At 46.7% G+C, this 14,361-nt stretch overlaps 1 protein-coding gene across 1 annotated transcript; it reads right to left on the bottom strand.

The window, feature by feature from the left end:
* Nucleotides 1–341: 341 nt before the first annotated feature.
* On the bottom strand, nucleotides 342–2,922 carry LOC105077601 (putative olfactory receptor 1F12P). Its single transcript, XM_010966020.3, is given in 2 exon segments — nucleotides 342–1,072; nucleotides 1,074–2,922. Coding segments are annotated over 2 exon segments (954 nt in total). The 5' UTR covers nucleotides 1,578–2,922; the 3' UTR covers nucleotides 342–622.
* Nucleotides 2,923–14,361: the final 11,439 nt, after the last annotated feature.

Here is a 14,361-nt window from a genome sequence, read left to right on the forward strand (position 1 = left end):
CGTGGGACGGCGTCGGGCCCTCCTAGGTGCTCAGCTGAGACACTCAACTCTACACGTTCGTGACACAAGCAGAGCTGTGGAACTCACCAGGCAGGACTCAAGGCCAAGAGTGGCACACTTTCCAGGAGGACTGTCAAGCCTGTCTCCAAAGCTAGGTTCAACCCAGGGTGTGGAGATGGCGGCTGAGGAAGTGGGGGTGCAGCAGAGGAGTTTGGAAGTTGAGATGCTTGAGGGTTAGGATTTGAGGAACTGTGGGGTGTGCGGGGGTTCTTAGAGGGCACCGACCTTTTTGGCACAGGCTGTCAACACAGGTCACAGATTCCTGTGAGTTTACCTTTTCCACATGTACCCGCCCCAGAGGCCTGCAGAGAAAGCTAATTTACGTTCATTTATGTATTTCTGTCTTCACGGGAGAGTTTATCCCCTTCCTGGTGGTCTGCGCAGTCTGTGTAGGGGCCAAGAAGCTTTGGACTTGCAAATTACTTACAAAGCAATGAGAGGATTCCCTGCCCCTGGTGGCAACTGAGGACAACAGGGTCTGTGTTCTACCCTCTGCATGTGGAGCCTGTCCCTGGGGTTCATCCCCTTCCCAGGGCAAAGGTCCTGAGGGGAAGCTCTGCTGTCACAGCCCATGGGGTGGAGCCTTCACGCTGACTAGTTTCCTTAGAGCTCCCTTCATGTCCTGGTTCCTCAGGCAGTAGATAAAGGGGTTCAGCATGGGGGTGACCACCATATACATCACTGACGCCAGTGAATCCTTGTCAGCTGAGTGGGAGGATGAGGGACTCAAGTAGACCCCTGTGATGGTCCCATAGAAGAAGATGACTGCCGTGAGGTGGGAGCCACAGGTGGAAAAGGCCTTTTGTTTGCCCCGGGCTGATGGGAACTTGAGCACAGCAGACACGATGTGGACGTAGGAGATGAGAATGCCAAGGAAGGGGATGAAGACGATCAGGCCCCCCACCAGCAGAATCATGAGTTGGTTGAGTTGGGTTTTGGAGCAGGAGAGCTGGAGCAGGGGAACGAGGTCGCAAAAGAAGTAAGAGATGACGTTGCTGGCACAGAACTCCAGCCAACTCCAGCCGAGCCATGAGGAGGGTGTGCAGCAGGGAGTGGGAGCTGGCGATGAGCCAGGAGCTCCCCAGCATCAGGGCACAGATCCACAGACTCATCACAGTGGAGTAGCGCAGCGGGTGGCAGATAGCCACGTAGCGGTCATAAGCCATGGCCGTCAGGAGGAAGCTGTCCATGTTGGCAAGCAAAATGCAGAAGTAGATCTGGGCTAGGCAGCCACCATAGGAAATGGACTGAGTCTTTGTCTGGATGTTCACGAGCATCTTGGGGACTGTGGCAGAGATGAAGCAGAAATCCACCAGGGAGAGGCTGCTGAGGAGGAAGTACATGGGTGTGTGGGGGTGCGAGTCTGAGCCAACGGCCAGGAAGATGAGCAAGTTCCCTGCTGCCCCGACCGGGTACATGGCAAGGAAGAGCCCAAAGATCAGCTCCCGCCTCTCGGGCCGGCTGGAGAGCCCTAGGAGGAGGAACTCAGAGGCGCTTGCGTGGTTTCCCGTCTCCATGGTCAACTGGTCCTGCTGGGAGATCCAGGCCAGGCTCAGGCCTTAGAGACGGGGGAGGTGCCCACGCCCCTCTCCTTCCCTCATACGACCCCTCAACTCACATTTGGCCACATCTCTGTGTTCATTTGCAAGAGAAGGCTCTCTGCCTGTCAAAGGGAATACTTCAACCAAGGAGTCTTATGGCCCCAGCAGATCCCAAAGCCAGGGATTTAATTAGTTTTGCCACCGAAATGCTCCTGGTCCTGAGCCCCACGAAGCTCCATGTGCCACCTCTCCAAGGAGAATACTTGTGATGTATGGCCAGGTACTCAGTGGCGGTGACAACAAGAGAGGGGTGCTTAGGGTGTCTTACCCCAGATATTTCCCTCATACTCTCATTCTTTGTCATGATGTCTCGATATTAAGTAAAGCGCTATAGGAACGTAGCTTCCTCCTACGCCCAGTAAGATTGCCACCCAAAGGCCCTTTCTATTCAGAATTCTGGAACCACAGTGGCACACACATTGAACCAGAGGGTAATACTGGTAAACATCCTCCTTCCCCGTCAATATTTTATCTCCCCTTGTTCTTACACCCACATAGAGCCCGAGGCTCAGGGTGTTCAGGTTCATACTTCTCACCAGCTCTGGGCTGCCTTGGTCCGGGTGACGCTGTGGGAAGCCGGAGGCCAGAGCAAGCCTGCGCAGGGAGCCTGCTGACTGGACGGCCCAGCCAGCCCTTCTGACTGGCCTTACCCAGGAAGGGCCTGGCCTCTGGTGGGTAAGAGTCGCCCCTGCAGAGAACAAAGAGAAACTACAGGTGCAACGTTGCCCAAAGTAACACGGCGGGTAGCAGGGCGCCACAGGGACCCCTCTGAGTTGGAGTTCATAATAGTTCAGTGTGAGCTCAGCTGAAGTTTCATTAGATATAATATAAATTACTTTTCACTGCCTCACAAGGCACAGTTAGTTGGGATTTGGGTCCTATAGGATGTAGATTATTAAGAGGGAAGAGGGGAAAAGGAGGAACTGGAGTTACTGTGCTGGTCTGTCCTCACCCGACCCGTCTGAGGTTAGCTTTAGCTCCCAGGCACCATCTTTCTAAACCCAACAAGCTGGAGTTCGCACCGTTGGCCACTTCCTCCTTCTTGGAGCCTGATCTTCACTTGGTTTCGAAGCACAGTTCTGTGTTGGCACCTCCCTGCCTCATGGGTCACTCGCTCCTGGTGTCCCCTGCTCGTTCCTCCTCTTCTGCCCTCCAGCTGTTGGGGTGCCCAGCAACTCCTCAAGCCCCGTCTTTCTCTGTCTGCACTCATTCTATACATGATCTCATTAGTCCCAAAGCTTTAAATACCAGCCAAATTTCTATCTCCTGTTTGGGATTTTCCCCTTGAACTTCAAACTCCTTTGTTTGTTTTATGAAGGGGAGGTAGTTAGGTTTACTTATTTATTTGTATTTGGAGGAGGTCCTGGGGACTGAACCCAGGACCTTGTGCATGCATGAGCTCTACCACTTGAGCTATACCCTTCCCACCGAACTTCTTTATGTCTAACCGCCTACTCCCCATATCCATTTAGATCTCACAGGCATCTCTGACCTAACTTATCTAAAACCACGTCGCTGATCTCCTCCTCTTCAAACTTGCTATTTCCTCAGTCATCCCATCTTGTTCTTCCAATTGCTCGAGCCAAGACCTTAGCACCAGTCTTAAATCCTCTTTCTTTTTTCTGTCCTCATTCCAGTACTTTGGCAAAGCCTGCCATCTCTGCCTTCGAAATATAACCAGAAGGGGACCACTTTCTCTCTGTAGCCACTGCTGCCTTCTTAGCCCCCAGACAATTTTTTTCCATCCAGAGCATTACAGTAGTCTCTTAACGGGGCTCCCTGTTTCTGTCCACACCCGACCCTCAATAGTCTGTTTCTACACAGCAACCAGAGTGAATGTTAAGAAATGTAAGTCAGATCGTGTTACTTCTCTGCTCAAAATCCTCCAGTGGCTTCCTGCCTCTCTCTGAACAAAGCCCAAAGTCCTTTCCAAATCCTGCAGGGCTGTGCCTGACCCGGGCCTCCCCCGTCCCTCTCCCTGATCTCACCTCCTTCTGTTGCCCCTCACTTTTGGTAGGCCGGCCACAGTGGCCTCCTCACCACGCCTGAGAGCAGGAACTTTATTTTTATTTACTGCGATATTTCTAGTTTCTCCAACATTCCTGGACTACAGGAGACATGCCGTGTTGTTGAACGAATGGGGATCTCTTCTTAATGTGCCCCTTCGTGACCTCGTGCCTTTGAGACGGTGTGACCTCACAGATGGTCCTCCTTCGCCTCATATCAACCTAGTGCCTCCTAAATGCCAATCATTTTTGTGTATCACCTGTATTTTTGTTTCCTTAGTACCGCTGTTTAACTCACTAAACTTGTGAGTCGAAATTCATTTATTAGAAAAGGAAGTTTGTACATCATGTTAACACTAGAAGGCAATGCCGCTTGGTGAGTTTTAAGCTAGAGACCATTACCTGCAGAGTTCTGAGCCTGAAACCCACTTTTTCTTGATTAAAAAAGATGAATGGAAAGTTGTAGCGAGGAGTTAGGGAAGTAATGCCCGTCTGAGTATTTCTCTGAGAGGGCGTCCGAAGGGGTGGGAGAGAACTCAAGAGGGAACCGCTGTCTTGCCACGCTGTTTGGTGCTATTTGTCTCCGTCTCTGTAAACCCCCTAGTGCCAACTTTCGGCTCCCTGTAGGCGCGGGCTGCGCACTGCGGGAAACACTGCACTAACCCATCTGTACCTGGACTTGGACACCTGTCTGTGCGGGCGGATTCCTGTTCCTGATCCTTGGGCAGCCAGCACGCAGATCGACTTTGTTTTCTTGCTTCAGTGGCAATTCTTCATCTCTCTCTGGTGACCTCCGCAGCTCTGGGGTTTGTGTTGGCCTGAATGCTGTACCTATTCTGTGAAAGCCCCAGGGATTCTGTACTCTGCTTTCTTCTCTGGAAAGTGATGGGGTTGGATTCCTAGGTGGTTTCCAAGGACTGGGTCTCCAGTTGAGAAGTGGAGAAGGAGATGTCTTGGGGCTTATGCATTTTGGGGCACTGACAGGGGAGTGTGTCCTCTTGTCCCCACATTGGCACTGACCTGTCCAGTTGTTCTGATTTCTGCCAGCCCCACTCGAGGAACCTGCCTGCTCTTGACTTGCTCCTCTTCTCCTAAGGCAGGGCAGACAGCTCACAAGCAGCCTAGAGCCTCAGACACAACCCTGGGCCCATTGGAAAGCAGGGTGAGGAACACGTCCGTGCCTGGAAGGCAGGGCGAGCAAGAAGGCTGAGAGAGCAGGGCTCCGTCCCCTGACTCTTGAGCCTTGGAGAGGTGTGTGGGCCTCACACTCAGGTTATCTTCAGAGCTACTCCTAGCCTCTAGGGAGCAGTACCCAATGGGCACTGTTAAAAATAAATATGTAGTAACTACCTTGGGTCTGGCCAGCCTCAGTTCTCCTGGGCTCTGCAGCATCTCCTTAGGGTTTTTCTACTGGAAAGTTTTTGCTTTCAGTCGTTTAATTTGTCACTTTTGTCTACAGGGAAAAATCTTAGTATTTTCTTACTGTATGCCTTCTGTCCAGGGAATTCATCTTGTTTGTTTGCTCAGATCAGAACTCCAGTGTTCATGCTGATGGCCATTTCATTTCAGCTCAAGGAACTCTCTTTACTGTTTCTTCTAAGACAGGTCTAGTGGTGATGAAGTCCCTCAGCTTTTGTTCATTTGTGAAAGTCTTTATTTCTCCTTCATTTCTGAGTAACAGCTTTGCCCATTAAAGTATCCTTGGTTGACAATTTTTTTTTCTTTCAGCACTTTGTAGATATCACCCTGCTCTCTCTTGGCCTGCAAGATTCTGCTGAGAAAGCCACTGAGATGGGAGTCCCCTTGTATGATATGAACTTCTTTTCTCTAACTTCTTTTAAAATTCTCTTTGTTTTGTTGATAGTTTTATTGTAATTATAACGTGTCTTGTTGAAGTTGTCTTTGAGTTGAGTCTGTTGGGGACCTATAAGCTTCACGTACCTGGATACCTGTATCTTTCCCCAGATTAGGGAAATTTTCAGCCATTATTTCTTTAAATAAGTTTTCTATCCCTTCTCTCTCTTCTTCTGAGACTCCCATTATGCAAATATGGTTTTGTTTGATGGTGTCTCATAAGTCACATAGGCTTTCTTTACTCTTTTTCACTCTTTTCTTTTTTCTCCTCTGATAGGATAATTTCAAATGATCTGTCTTTGACTTTACATGTTCTTTCTTCTGTTTGATCAAGTCTGATATGATGCTCTCTGTTTCATTTTTCATTTCATTCACTGTATTCTTCATCTCCAGAATTTCTGTTGGTTCTCTTTTTTTGAATTATCCCTGTTGAACTTCTTGCTTTGCTCACATATTTGTTCCTTGATTTTTATTGAGCTGTCTGTCTGTGCTCTCTTGCAGCTTGCTGAGAACTGTCTATTCTTTGTCTAGCTATTCAAAGACATCTATTTCTTTTGGGTCAGTTGCTGGAAAATGATTGTGTTCCTTTGTTGCTATCATGCTTCCTTGGTTTTTTGTATTTCTTGTAGCCTTGCACTGGTGTCTGTTCCTTTGATGGAACAGTCCCCTCTTCCAGACTTTACAGACTGGTTTTGGTGGGGCAATACTTTCACCTGTGGGTGGGTGTAAGGGTGCTTACTGAGTGGGTTGTGGCAGCTCCAGGGAAGGCTCAGGGGCATAGTCTTTGTGTGTCTCCATCAGCTGAGGTCAGTGTTGGCGAAGACTGCAGGGGTTCTCAATGGGCAGGGCTGGGGATGTCTGCAGCGGCTGTTGAGTGTTCAGCGGTGAAGGCTACTGGGAACTTCCTGATCATTTTTTCTCCCATGGGGGATATTGTGGCTGAGGAGATTCCTTTTAGGACCATGTCCAGCTTGTGGATGCCCTTGTGGTGGTGGCAGCACTGATGTCTGATGTGCCTGCAGGTCTGATGGCCATGAAGTCAGGGACTGAAATGTGGGCGCAGGCAGAGCAGCCATGGCTTTGGGGTGTGGGGCATGCACAAGATTAAGGAGGGCTGGGAGCCCTGCCCCTAGGGTGGTGCAGCAGCAACTCCGTCTGAGGTGGGGGGGGGTGTTGGGCAGTGTCTCCCTCTTCAAGGAGTCTGCAGTGGCAATGGCTGGTAGTTACCTCAAGGGCAAAAGCTGCCTGTGTCCTCTGCAAAGCAGGCCACTGGGGTCCACGCCGATGAGCACTGTGTGAGCCTCTGAGATATCTGCTGGAGTTTGCAGTTTTTGAATTAAAGTCTATTTTGTCTATTTAGTATGACCATCCATGCTCTCTTTTGGTTATAATTCACATTGAATATCTTTTTCCATCCTTTCACTTTCAACCTGTATATGGCATTAAGTCTAACGAAAATCTCTATAGACACAGCATATTTGGATTCTATTTTATCCATTCTGACAATCTGTATCTTTTGATTGGATAGTTTAATCAATTTCTATTTGTATTTAAAGTAATTGCTGATAGGAAAGGACTTGCTATTACCATTTTGATCTTTGTCTTTTGTATGTGTCAAAGCTTTATTGCCCCTCATTTCCTCCCTTACTGCTTCCTTTGTGTTTGGTTGACTTTTTGTAGCGACATGTTTTAATTTCCTTCTCATTTCTTGTTGTGCATATTCAATAGTTTTTTTTTTTGTGGTTACCATGGGGATTACATAAAACATCCTAAAGTATAACAGTCTATTTTAAACAAGTTCAATTGCATAAATAATACTTCTTTACAGCTCTGCACCCACTTTTTGTTATTCATGTCATAAATTACATCTTTGTATATTATGTACCCTTTAATATAAAATTATTTTTATGCTTTTGTCTTTTAAATCCTATAATAGAGTAAAAAGTGGAGTTAAAAATCAAAATTACAATAAAACAGGCTGTTATATTTGTCCATATGTTTATCTTTACTGTAGAGCTATGTATTTTTATATGATTTTGAATTACTGTGTAGAAAAAAAAGGTGAATCCATTTGTACCAGCCTATCAGAGACCAAAGGATTGCCACACAGTCCCTGCCTCTTTTTTTAGAGGTATTTGAAAAATTCTGTCTTCCGTTATTGCTGAAGTAACTTCATCAGCATTGGTTTATTGATTAAAGTCCTCCAAATAATTTAATGGATATGAACCTGTTATGTTTTAGTCAATTTCCACGGGACCCTTTTTTTGGTGCATATAATTTCTGGGCACGCAAGTAACAGAATTTTTGGTTCTCTTTCAATGTATATATTCTAAGAAAATGGAAACTGTCAAATCTTGACTTTTAATGACAGTCCCATAGTAGAGTTGTCCCACAGCAATGTGCTCCTGGGGTGAACTGATTTCATATTTTCAACTTGTCTGAACTAGTCTGATTATAGTCTGAACTTCCTAAGGTTCATATGCGAGTTTAGGTCATTGTTTAATATTCAACAAAAATTATGCCAGCGAGGCAGTGCTGTAGGAAAACATCAGAAATGTGTTGTCACTGGTGCTTTGATTTGAGTTGCAACATAACCCATCTGGCTATTGATCTCAGCTGCCACCATCCTTGCCTCTATTTCTGTCTTCCAAGTTTATAACCTTGGGAGATTTGAACTTAGTTCATAAAATTTTATTACCTGGACACTGAGAACATGTAGTACAACCTCCCTCTGTGACAGACAGAGAGTTGAGACCGTCTTGCTCACGGTCAGGTGAGTGAATGAAGGACTGGAGCAGGACCCCGTGGTCTGGACTCCCACAATGACTTCCTCCCAACCGTACTATTCCAGTTACTCCTTTATTTCTTCCATAATCTCATGTCTGGTCTGATCCAGCTTATTCCTGCTTCCTACTCCCCCCCTTCCCCAGTGCTCCCTCCCATAGGTCACTCTGTGGCCCTCGACTACAATCTTAGAAAGAATGCTTAGCCTCAGTTTACAAAGCTGTTCTGGGTGAGACTGATGGGAGGCCTGGACCTTTTCTATTTGGCATCGTCATCCTCTGACATCTGTTTTCCACCTTTAGAGGTGGCTCTTGCTTAAAAAGAGCTGATCCAGAGTCAGACTTGACCCTTTGGCTAATCTTGTAGTCTCACTCAAGCTGTTCTTGTTCTGTTCTGAACTGTCCTGTTCCTTTTGCTCCATCTTCCCTCCCTTACATATGTCCTCTGTTCTAACACATCAATTCTGTGTGTTGTCTCCCTGAAGAGACTGCCTTTCAGGGCTGTGCTGAACTCCATGGAGAGAGCCGCAGGCACTTGGGAGTGGCTTGTAGAAGGCTTTGTGATGGGAGAGGAAGCCAGCCTCAGCTGTTGGCAGGCCAGGAGGGAAAGGCTGAGCATAAAGAGAGATGACAGTTAGCATTTCTTAGGAATACATTATTTTAAAAGTAAGGTATGTACATTTTTTTTAATACATAATTCTGTTGCACACTTAATAGACTAAAATATAGTGTAAACATAATTTATATGCACTGGGAAACCAAAAAATCTGTGTAACTTACTTTACTGCAATAGTCACTTAATGGCAGCGGTCTGAAACCGAGCCCGCAATATCTCCGAGGCCTGGCTGCGCCGTATTTGCGTTCCTGCCTTCCTCGAGTCCCTTCTTTGTCCTCTCAAAATGCTTCTTGGGATGACTCTCTAAATTAACTATTTATTTTCAAATATTTAACTCAAGTTCTATTTTTGAGGAAATTAAAATGAAGAGCCCTATTATGTGCCTACGGTTTGACACCCATTATCTTATATACTTTTTACACAAGCCATGGAATATGCACCAGATCCTTTTTAGAGATGAGGATGCTGAGGTTCACAGAGGTTTAACAAGTTCCCCAGAGTCACTAAGCTAACAAGCGTAGAACCAGGGTTTGGAACTCTGTCTGACCCCTAAGCCTATCCCATTTCAACCATTTCTAGGACCTCAGGGGAAAACCCCGTGGGTCGGCATCAGCAGACCTAAGCTCTGGGTTCAGTTTTTCCTCCACGACCATGTGTGACCTTGGGCAGACTCCTTGGTTGTTCTTGGCCTAAATCTCATTTGCATTCCCACCTCAGGGTTTTTGCACAAGTTATTTGCTCTGCATGGAATGTTCTTCCTCTAGTTTCTCTCTGTTTCAGAAGTCCCAAAGACCACATCTGGGATCAGTGATTTGCTAGAAGGACTCACAGAACTCAGTAAAGCTTTAATGCTAGTGGTTGTGGTTTATGACAGCGAAAGAACACAGATTAAAATCAGCATCAGTGGATGTGCACACCCATCAAGGCTGGGTGGAGATTGGGGTTGGGAGCTGGCTGCCAGTGAGAAGGGCCCAGGTCAGCGGGGGTGACTCAGACCTGATGGAACCAGACCTGTGGCCTTACTCATTATGCTGTGCTGTTTCCAAACAGCCTCATCGGTCCTGGTGCTGGGATGGAGCACCCAAAGGGCAGGGTGGCTTTGAGGTTAATGTGGGCCCCGTGAATGTCCTTTCGGGGACTAGCATGCTGCTGAGCACTTTGCAGGCCCTCTGCAAAAACGTCTCCTGGCTGTTTGTGAAATACCTGGTGGACTCCCACTGGCACCACTCACCTTTATGCCATTTGGGAATTTCCCAATCCCACTATCAGGAGGTTCATCTAAACCTCAAACATGCCTGGGAGGTTGAGGGAGGTTCTTATCTGGGCTTCTGTTTTGATCCACAAAGATGTCCTGAGCACCACTCTGGGTCAGACACAAGCTGCTCCCAGTTTGGTGGGGAAATGTCAGACCCATGAATGGACCGATTCAATATGGCAGGAGGTTGGCCCCCGTGGTTTGGAAGCAAGAGAAGGAGCACTTAGTTCTAGAGGGGTTTGGGAGGAGGTAACACCTTCTCTGGGGCTTTTAAAATTTATTTTTAAAAGCCAAATTCATAGATGTACATGCTTTAAAAAGTCAAACATTCCTACATGGTTTACAATCAAATTAGTGGTGCTTTGCTGTATCTGGTCCCCACTCTGGGATTTCCCTCCAGAGTCCATTTTCAATCCACTGAGAAGTTTCTTCTGATGTTCATCATCATGTCATTAAATGACGTGCTTCTCCTACTGTTCCCTGATTACCCTGGGAGATGAGAGTTCAGGTTTCTGATATCCTCCTTGCCTCACACCCATTTCCCACCTTCCCAAAACAGGGATAGGAATGTGATTCTTATTTGGTGTTCACGTCTTTATGACCTAAGTACTCATTATTCGCACGAGAGCCACACATACTTCTAAGCTTCTGTTTCTGTTTCTGACATCTCATCTTCCTTGGAATCAATAGTTCCTTTTGTAATTTGATGTGTTTTCCTCCATCCCTGTCATCTCTTCCACCAGAAGTGTAAATCCCCTCTCATGATTCTCAAGCCCTCCCCAGGCTCTCTCCTTGCTTAGTCCTAGGCTGCCTGTTCCTGCTTCTGCATAACCATCAGCCTGGGCATTCGCCATGCCTCTGTGCTGCACTGAATTACCTGTTCCCAGGTCCTGGGGCTGTCTCTTTTTTGGTTTTGTCCCTCATTTCCATAGAGGCATCATCTTGTCACTTTCTGAAAAATAATGCATAGGAGTAAATTTTTTAAAAAAGAACTTGCATGTCTCAATAATTCTTTGCTCTATGCTCATGCTTGATTGATGGTTTGGGCATAGAATTGTAGGTGGGGCAGAGTTTTCTCTCTGAATTTGAGGACACAGAGTCTTGCTTCTAGCATGGCTGTTGAGAAGTTTAATGCTCTTCTGCTTTCTGTTCCTGTGTGTGTGACCTGTTTCTTGTCCCCACGTCCTTTTGGAATCTCTTGGGATTTTCTTTTTGTCCCTGGTGTTCTGAAATTTCATGACTATGTGTCTTGGTGGATCGGCTTTCATCCATTATTCTGGGCCAGAGCTGTCCGACCCACCTTTCTGCAATGATACAGATGCTCTCTACCGGTGATGTTCAATATGGTGGCCTCCAGCGGCATTAGGCTACTCAGCACTTGAAATGTGGCTGGTGTGACCAAGGAACTGCATGTCTGGTTTTATCTGACTTTAAATAATTTATATTTTAATGTATCTAGCTACATGTGACCAGGGGCAGCCATATTAGTGCCGTTTATTGACGTCTTAGTCTGGAGACTCTTGCCCTTTGGTTCTGGGAAATTTTCTTGACTTCTTTCTTTTTTTTTTTTTTCTGTTCTCTTTTCTGAAACCCCTGTTGGTTCAGATGATGGAGTTCCTGCATTGAATCTTTACTTTTCTTATCTTTTCTCTCTGATTTTTCATCTTTTGTCCTTTTCTTTTAGAGTGAATTATTTAACTTCACCTGACTACCTTTCAATGGAGTGTTATATCTTCTTTTTTTTTTTTATGTCTATGAATTCATTTTTGCTCTCTGTTCTGATTTCATGTCAGCACAGCACTCAGGCCACTGAGACTGTTTTCCAAAACTCCCTTCTTTTTCCTGCGTCACTTCTGTTCCTTTGAGCTCCCTTTTCTGTTTGTTTTAATCTTTCCCTTAAATGCTGGCCAGTCTGTGCCTGTCTGCTTGTATTTGAGAATGTGTGGGAGTTGTCAATGATGGGCTTCTGGGTAGAGCTGTCTGGCTGGAGCACCTTTAATATGAGGACCTGTAGGTCCTTTGGGCTGTTCCGCTCTGCGGGAAGGACTTCTCTGGTCTCCTGCCAAGGAGATGGAGGGTGATGGCAAGCTCACGATTCCTCCGCTTCCAGTGATGTATCCCAGCCTCCTCTCTGCCACAGGTCTCCAATCCAGAGAATGTCTAGTTCAACATGTGCAGAGAACATCCCCTAGTCTTCTACAGGGCAGGGGAGGTGGCCATAATAGAGTACCATGACCTAAGTGGCTTAAAACAACAGAAACTTTTTGTCTCACAGCTCTGGAGGCCAGAAGCCCAAGATCAAGGTGTCTGCAGGGTTGGTTCTTCCGGAAGGGTCTGAGGGAGAATCTGCCCCAGGCCTCTTCCTAGTGTCTGGTGGTGGCATTAATACTGATTTTTTAAAAAAAATTAATGGGTTAGAATATAGTTTGTCTTGATCACAGATTTTTGGCAATTTTGTGCTCAAGTGGTATGCCTCAATCTTCTTGTCCCAGTCCCTGCCCTGCCTGGAAGTCCTCCCTGAATTTTATAAACACCCTGTGTCTGTAAGGAGGGACTGAGCCTTCCTTACTCCTGTTTTTTGTTCCTTTGAGGTTCGTCTTTTCTCTGCCAACAGTGCACTCACTTTGGGAACTTTTTAGAAACAATTTCTGCCCCAGGATAGGAGGAGGGGGCATTTCAACCCAGGGGGATTTGAGGTCCTACAGGAGTGGGGAAAGTGTGGCTGGAGGTCCTGCTCAGGGCCCTGAGCTCGCACAGCTGGACAGACCCCCCCCCCCCCGCCCCCATGAGAACCCAGGAAATTAAATGCTAAACATTTATGACTCAGTGGTTCCACACACAGCAGGTGATAAAAAGAGCCATTTAGACACAGTCAGTAAGAATGAAAAAGGAAAAGAGTTCATAGTCAGCAAAATCCCAACCTTTTAATTATTTTTCAACTACAACTTGAACTTGTGTCTCCTCTTACTAACAAAAGATTCGTCCATAACTTGTGATTACTCTGTAACTCTCATCCTTTTTAGCACTAGCGGAAATGTTTATGAGCTCAAACAGTTGAACGCTTCTGAGGGCCTACTGCAGGCCCCGTGTCCGACTGGGCAACATCACATGTTCTCTTCCTTCAGAGCCACCAGGAGGCCGACATGCAGATCCAGGCTTCAAGCCCCTCCGGTCATGGGCCCGGGTCTGGCCTGGTCTGGGCTCCTTTAGGAGGGAAAGACACAGCTATTAACACTCAGTCTATAGATCAGGCAGCTGGGGCTGAGAGGGTTTCAATCCCTCACCCAGGGCTTGCGTGTCAGTCACACTCCATGCATGGATCCCGCCTAGCCAGCTGTCTGCACAGCAATCCCTGGAGTCCAAAGACAGCTCAAGGGCCACCTGGGGCAGGTTCCCAGCCAGGCGCTTTTCTTATCCCTCTCTGTCTCTGGCAAATTCTTACAGATTCTTAATTAATGTGGCTGCACAAAGTCAAAATCCCAGAATGTTTACTATTTCAAAAAAACTAGGATAGCTATTAAAAAAGAGGAAAGAACAAGTGATGGTGAGGATGTAGGAAAATTGGAACCCTTATCCGTGGCTGGTGGGGATGCAACATGGTGCAGCCCCCGTGGAGAACAGTTTGGCAGCTCCTCAGAAAGAGAGCATAGAATCACCGTACGACCCAGCACTTGCGCTCCTGGGTAGATACCCAAGAGAACTGAACACAATTTCTCAAAAAAAAAAAAAAAAGTACCTTCAAGTTCATAGCAGTACTATTCACAATAGCCAAAATGTGGAAGCAGGGCAGATCAGGGGATGAATAAGTAAACAAATCCATACAAGAGGGTATTCTTCAGCCATCAGAGGAGTGAAGTACTGATACACGGTGCAAGAGGGGTGAACCTCGAACACATGTAAATGAAAGAATCCAGACACAAGAGGCTACACATAACATGATTCTGCTCATATGAAACATCCAGAAAGGGCAAATCTATGGAGACAGAGTGTAGAGTGGTGGTTGCCACGGGCTGTGGCAGGGGAGAGTGGGGAGAAACTGCTTCATGGGCACAGGAGGTCACTTGGGCGTGATGGAGATGCTTTGGAACTAGACAGAGGCGGTGGTGGCACAACGTTGTGAATGTACTCGATGACACGAAATTGTTCAGTTTAAAATGGTTAACTTTATGTCATGTGAATTTTATCA

This window comes from Camelus bactrianus, chromosome 18 (assembly GCF_048773025.1).
Source record: "Camelus bactrianus isolate YW-2024 breed Bactrian camel chromosome 18, ASM4877302v1, whole genome shotgun sequence".
In the NCBI taxonomy this organism is placed as follows: domain Eukaryota; kingdom Metazoa; phylum Chordata; class Mammalia; order Artiodactyla; family Camelidae; genus Camelus; species Camelus bactrianus.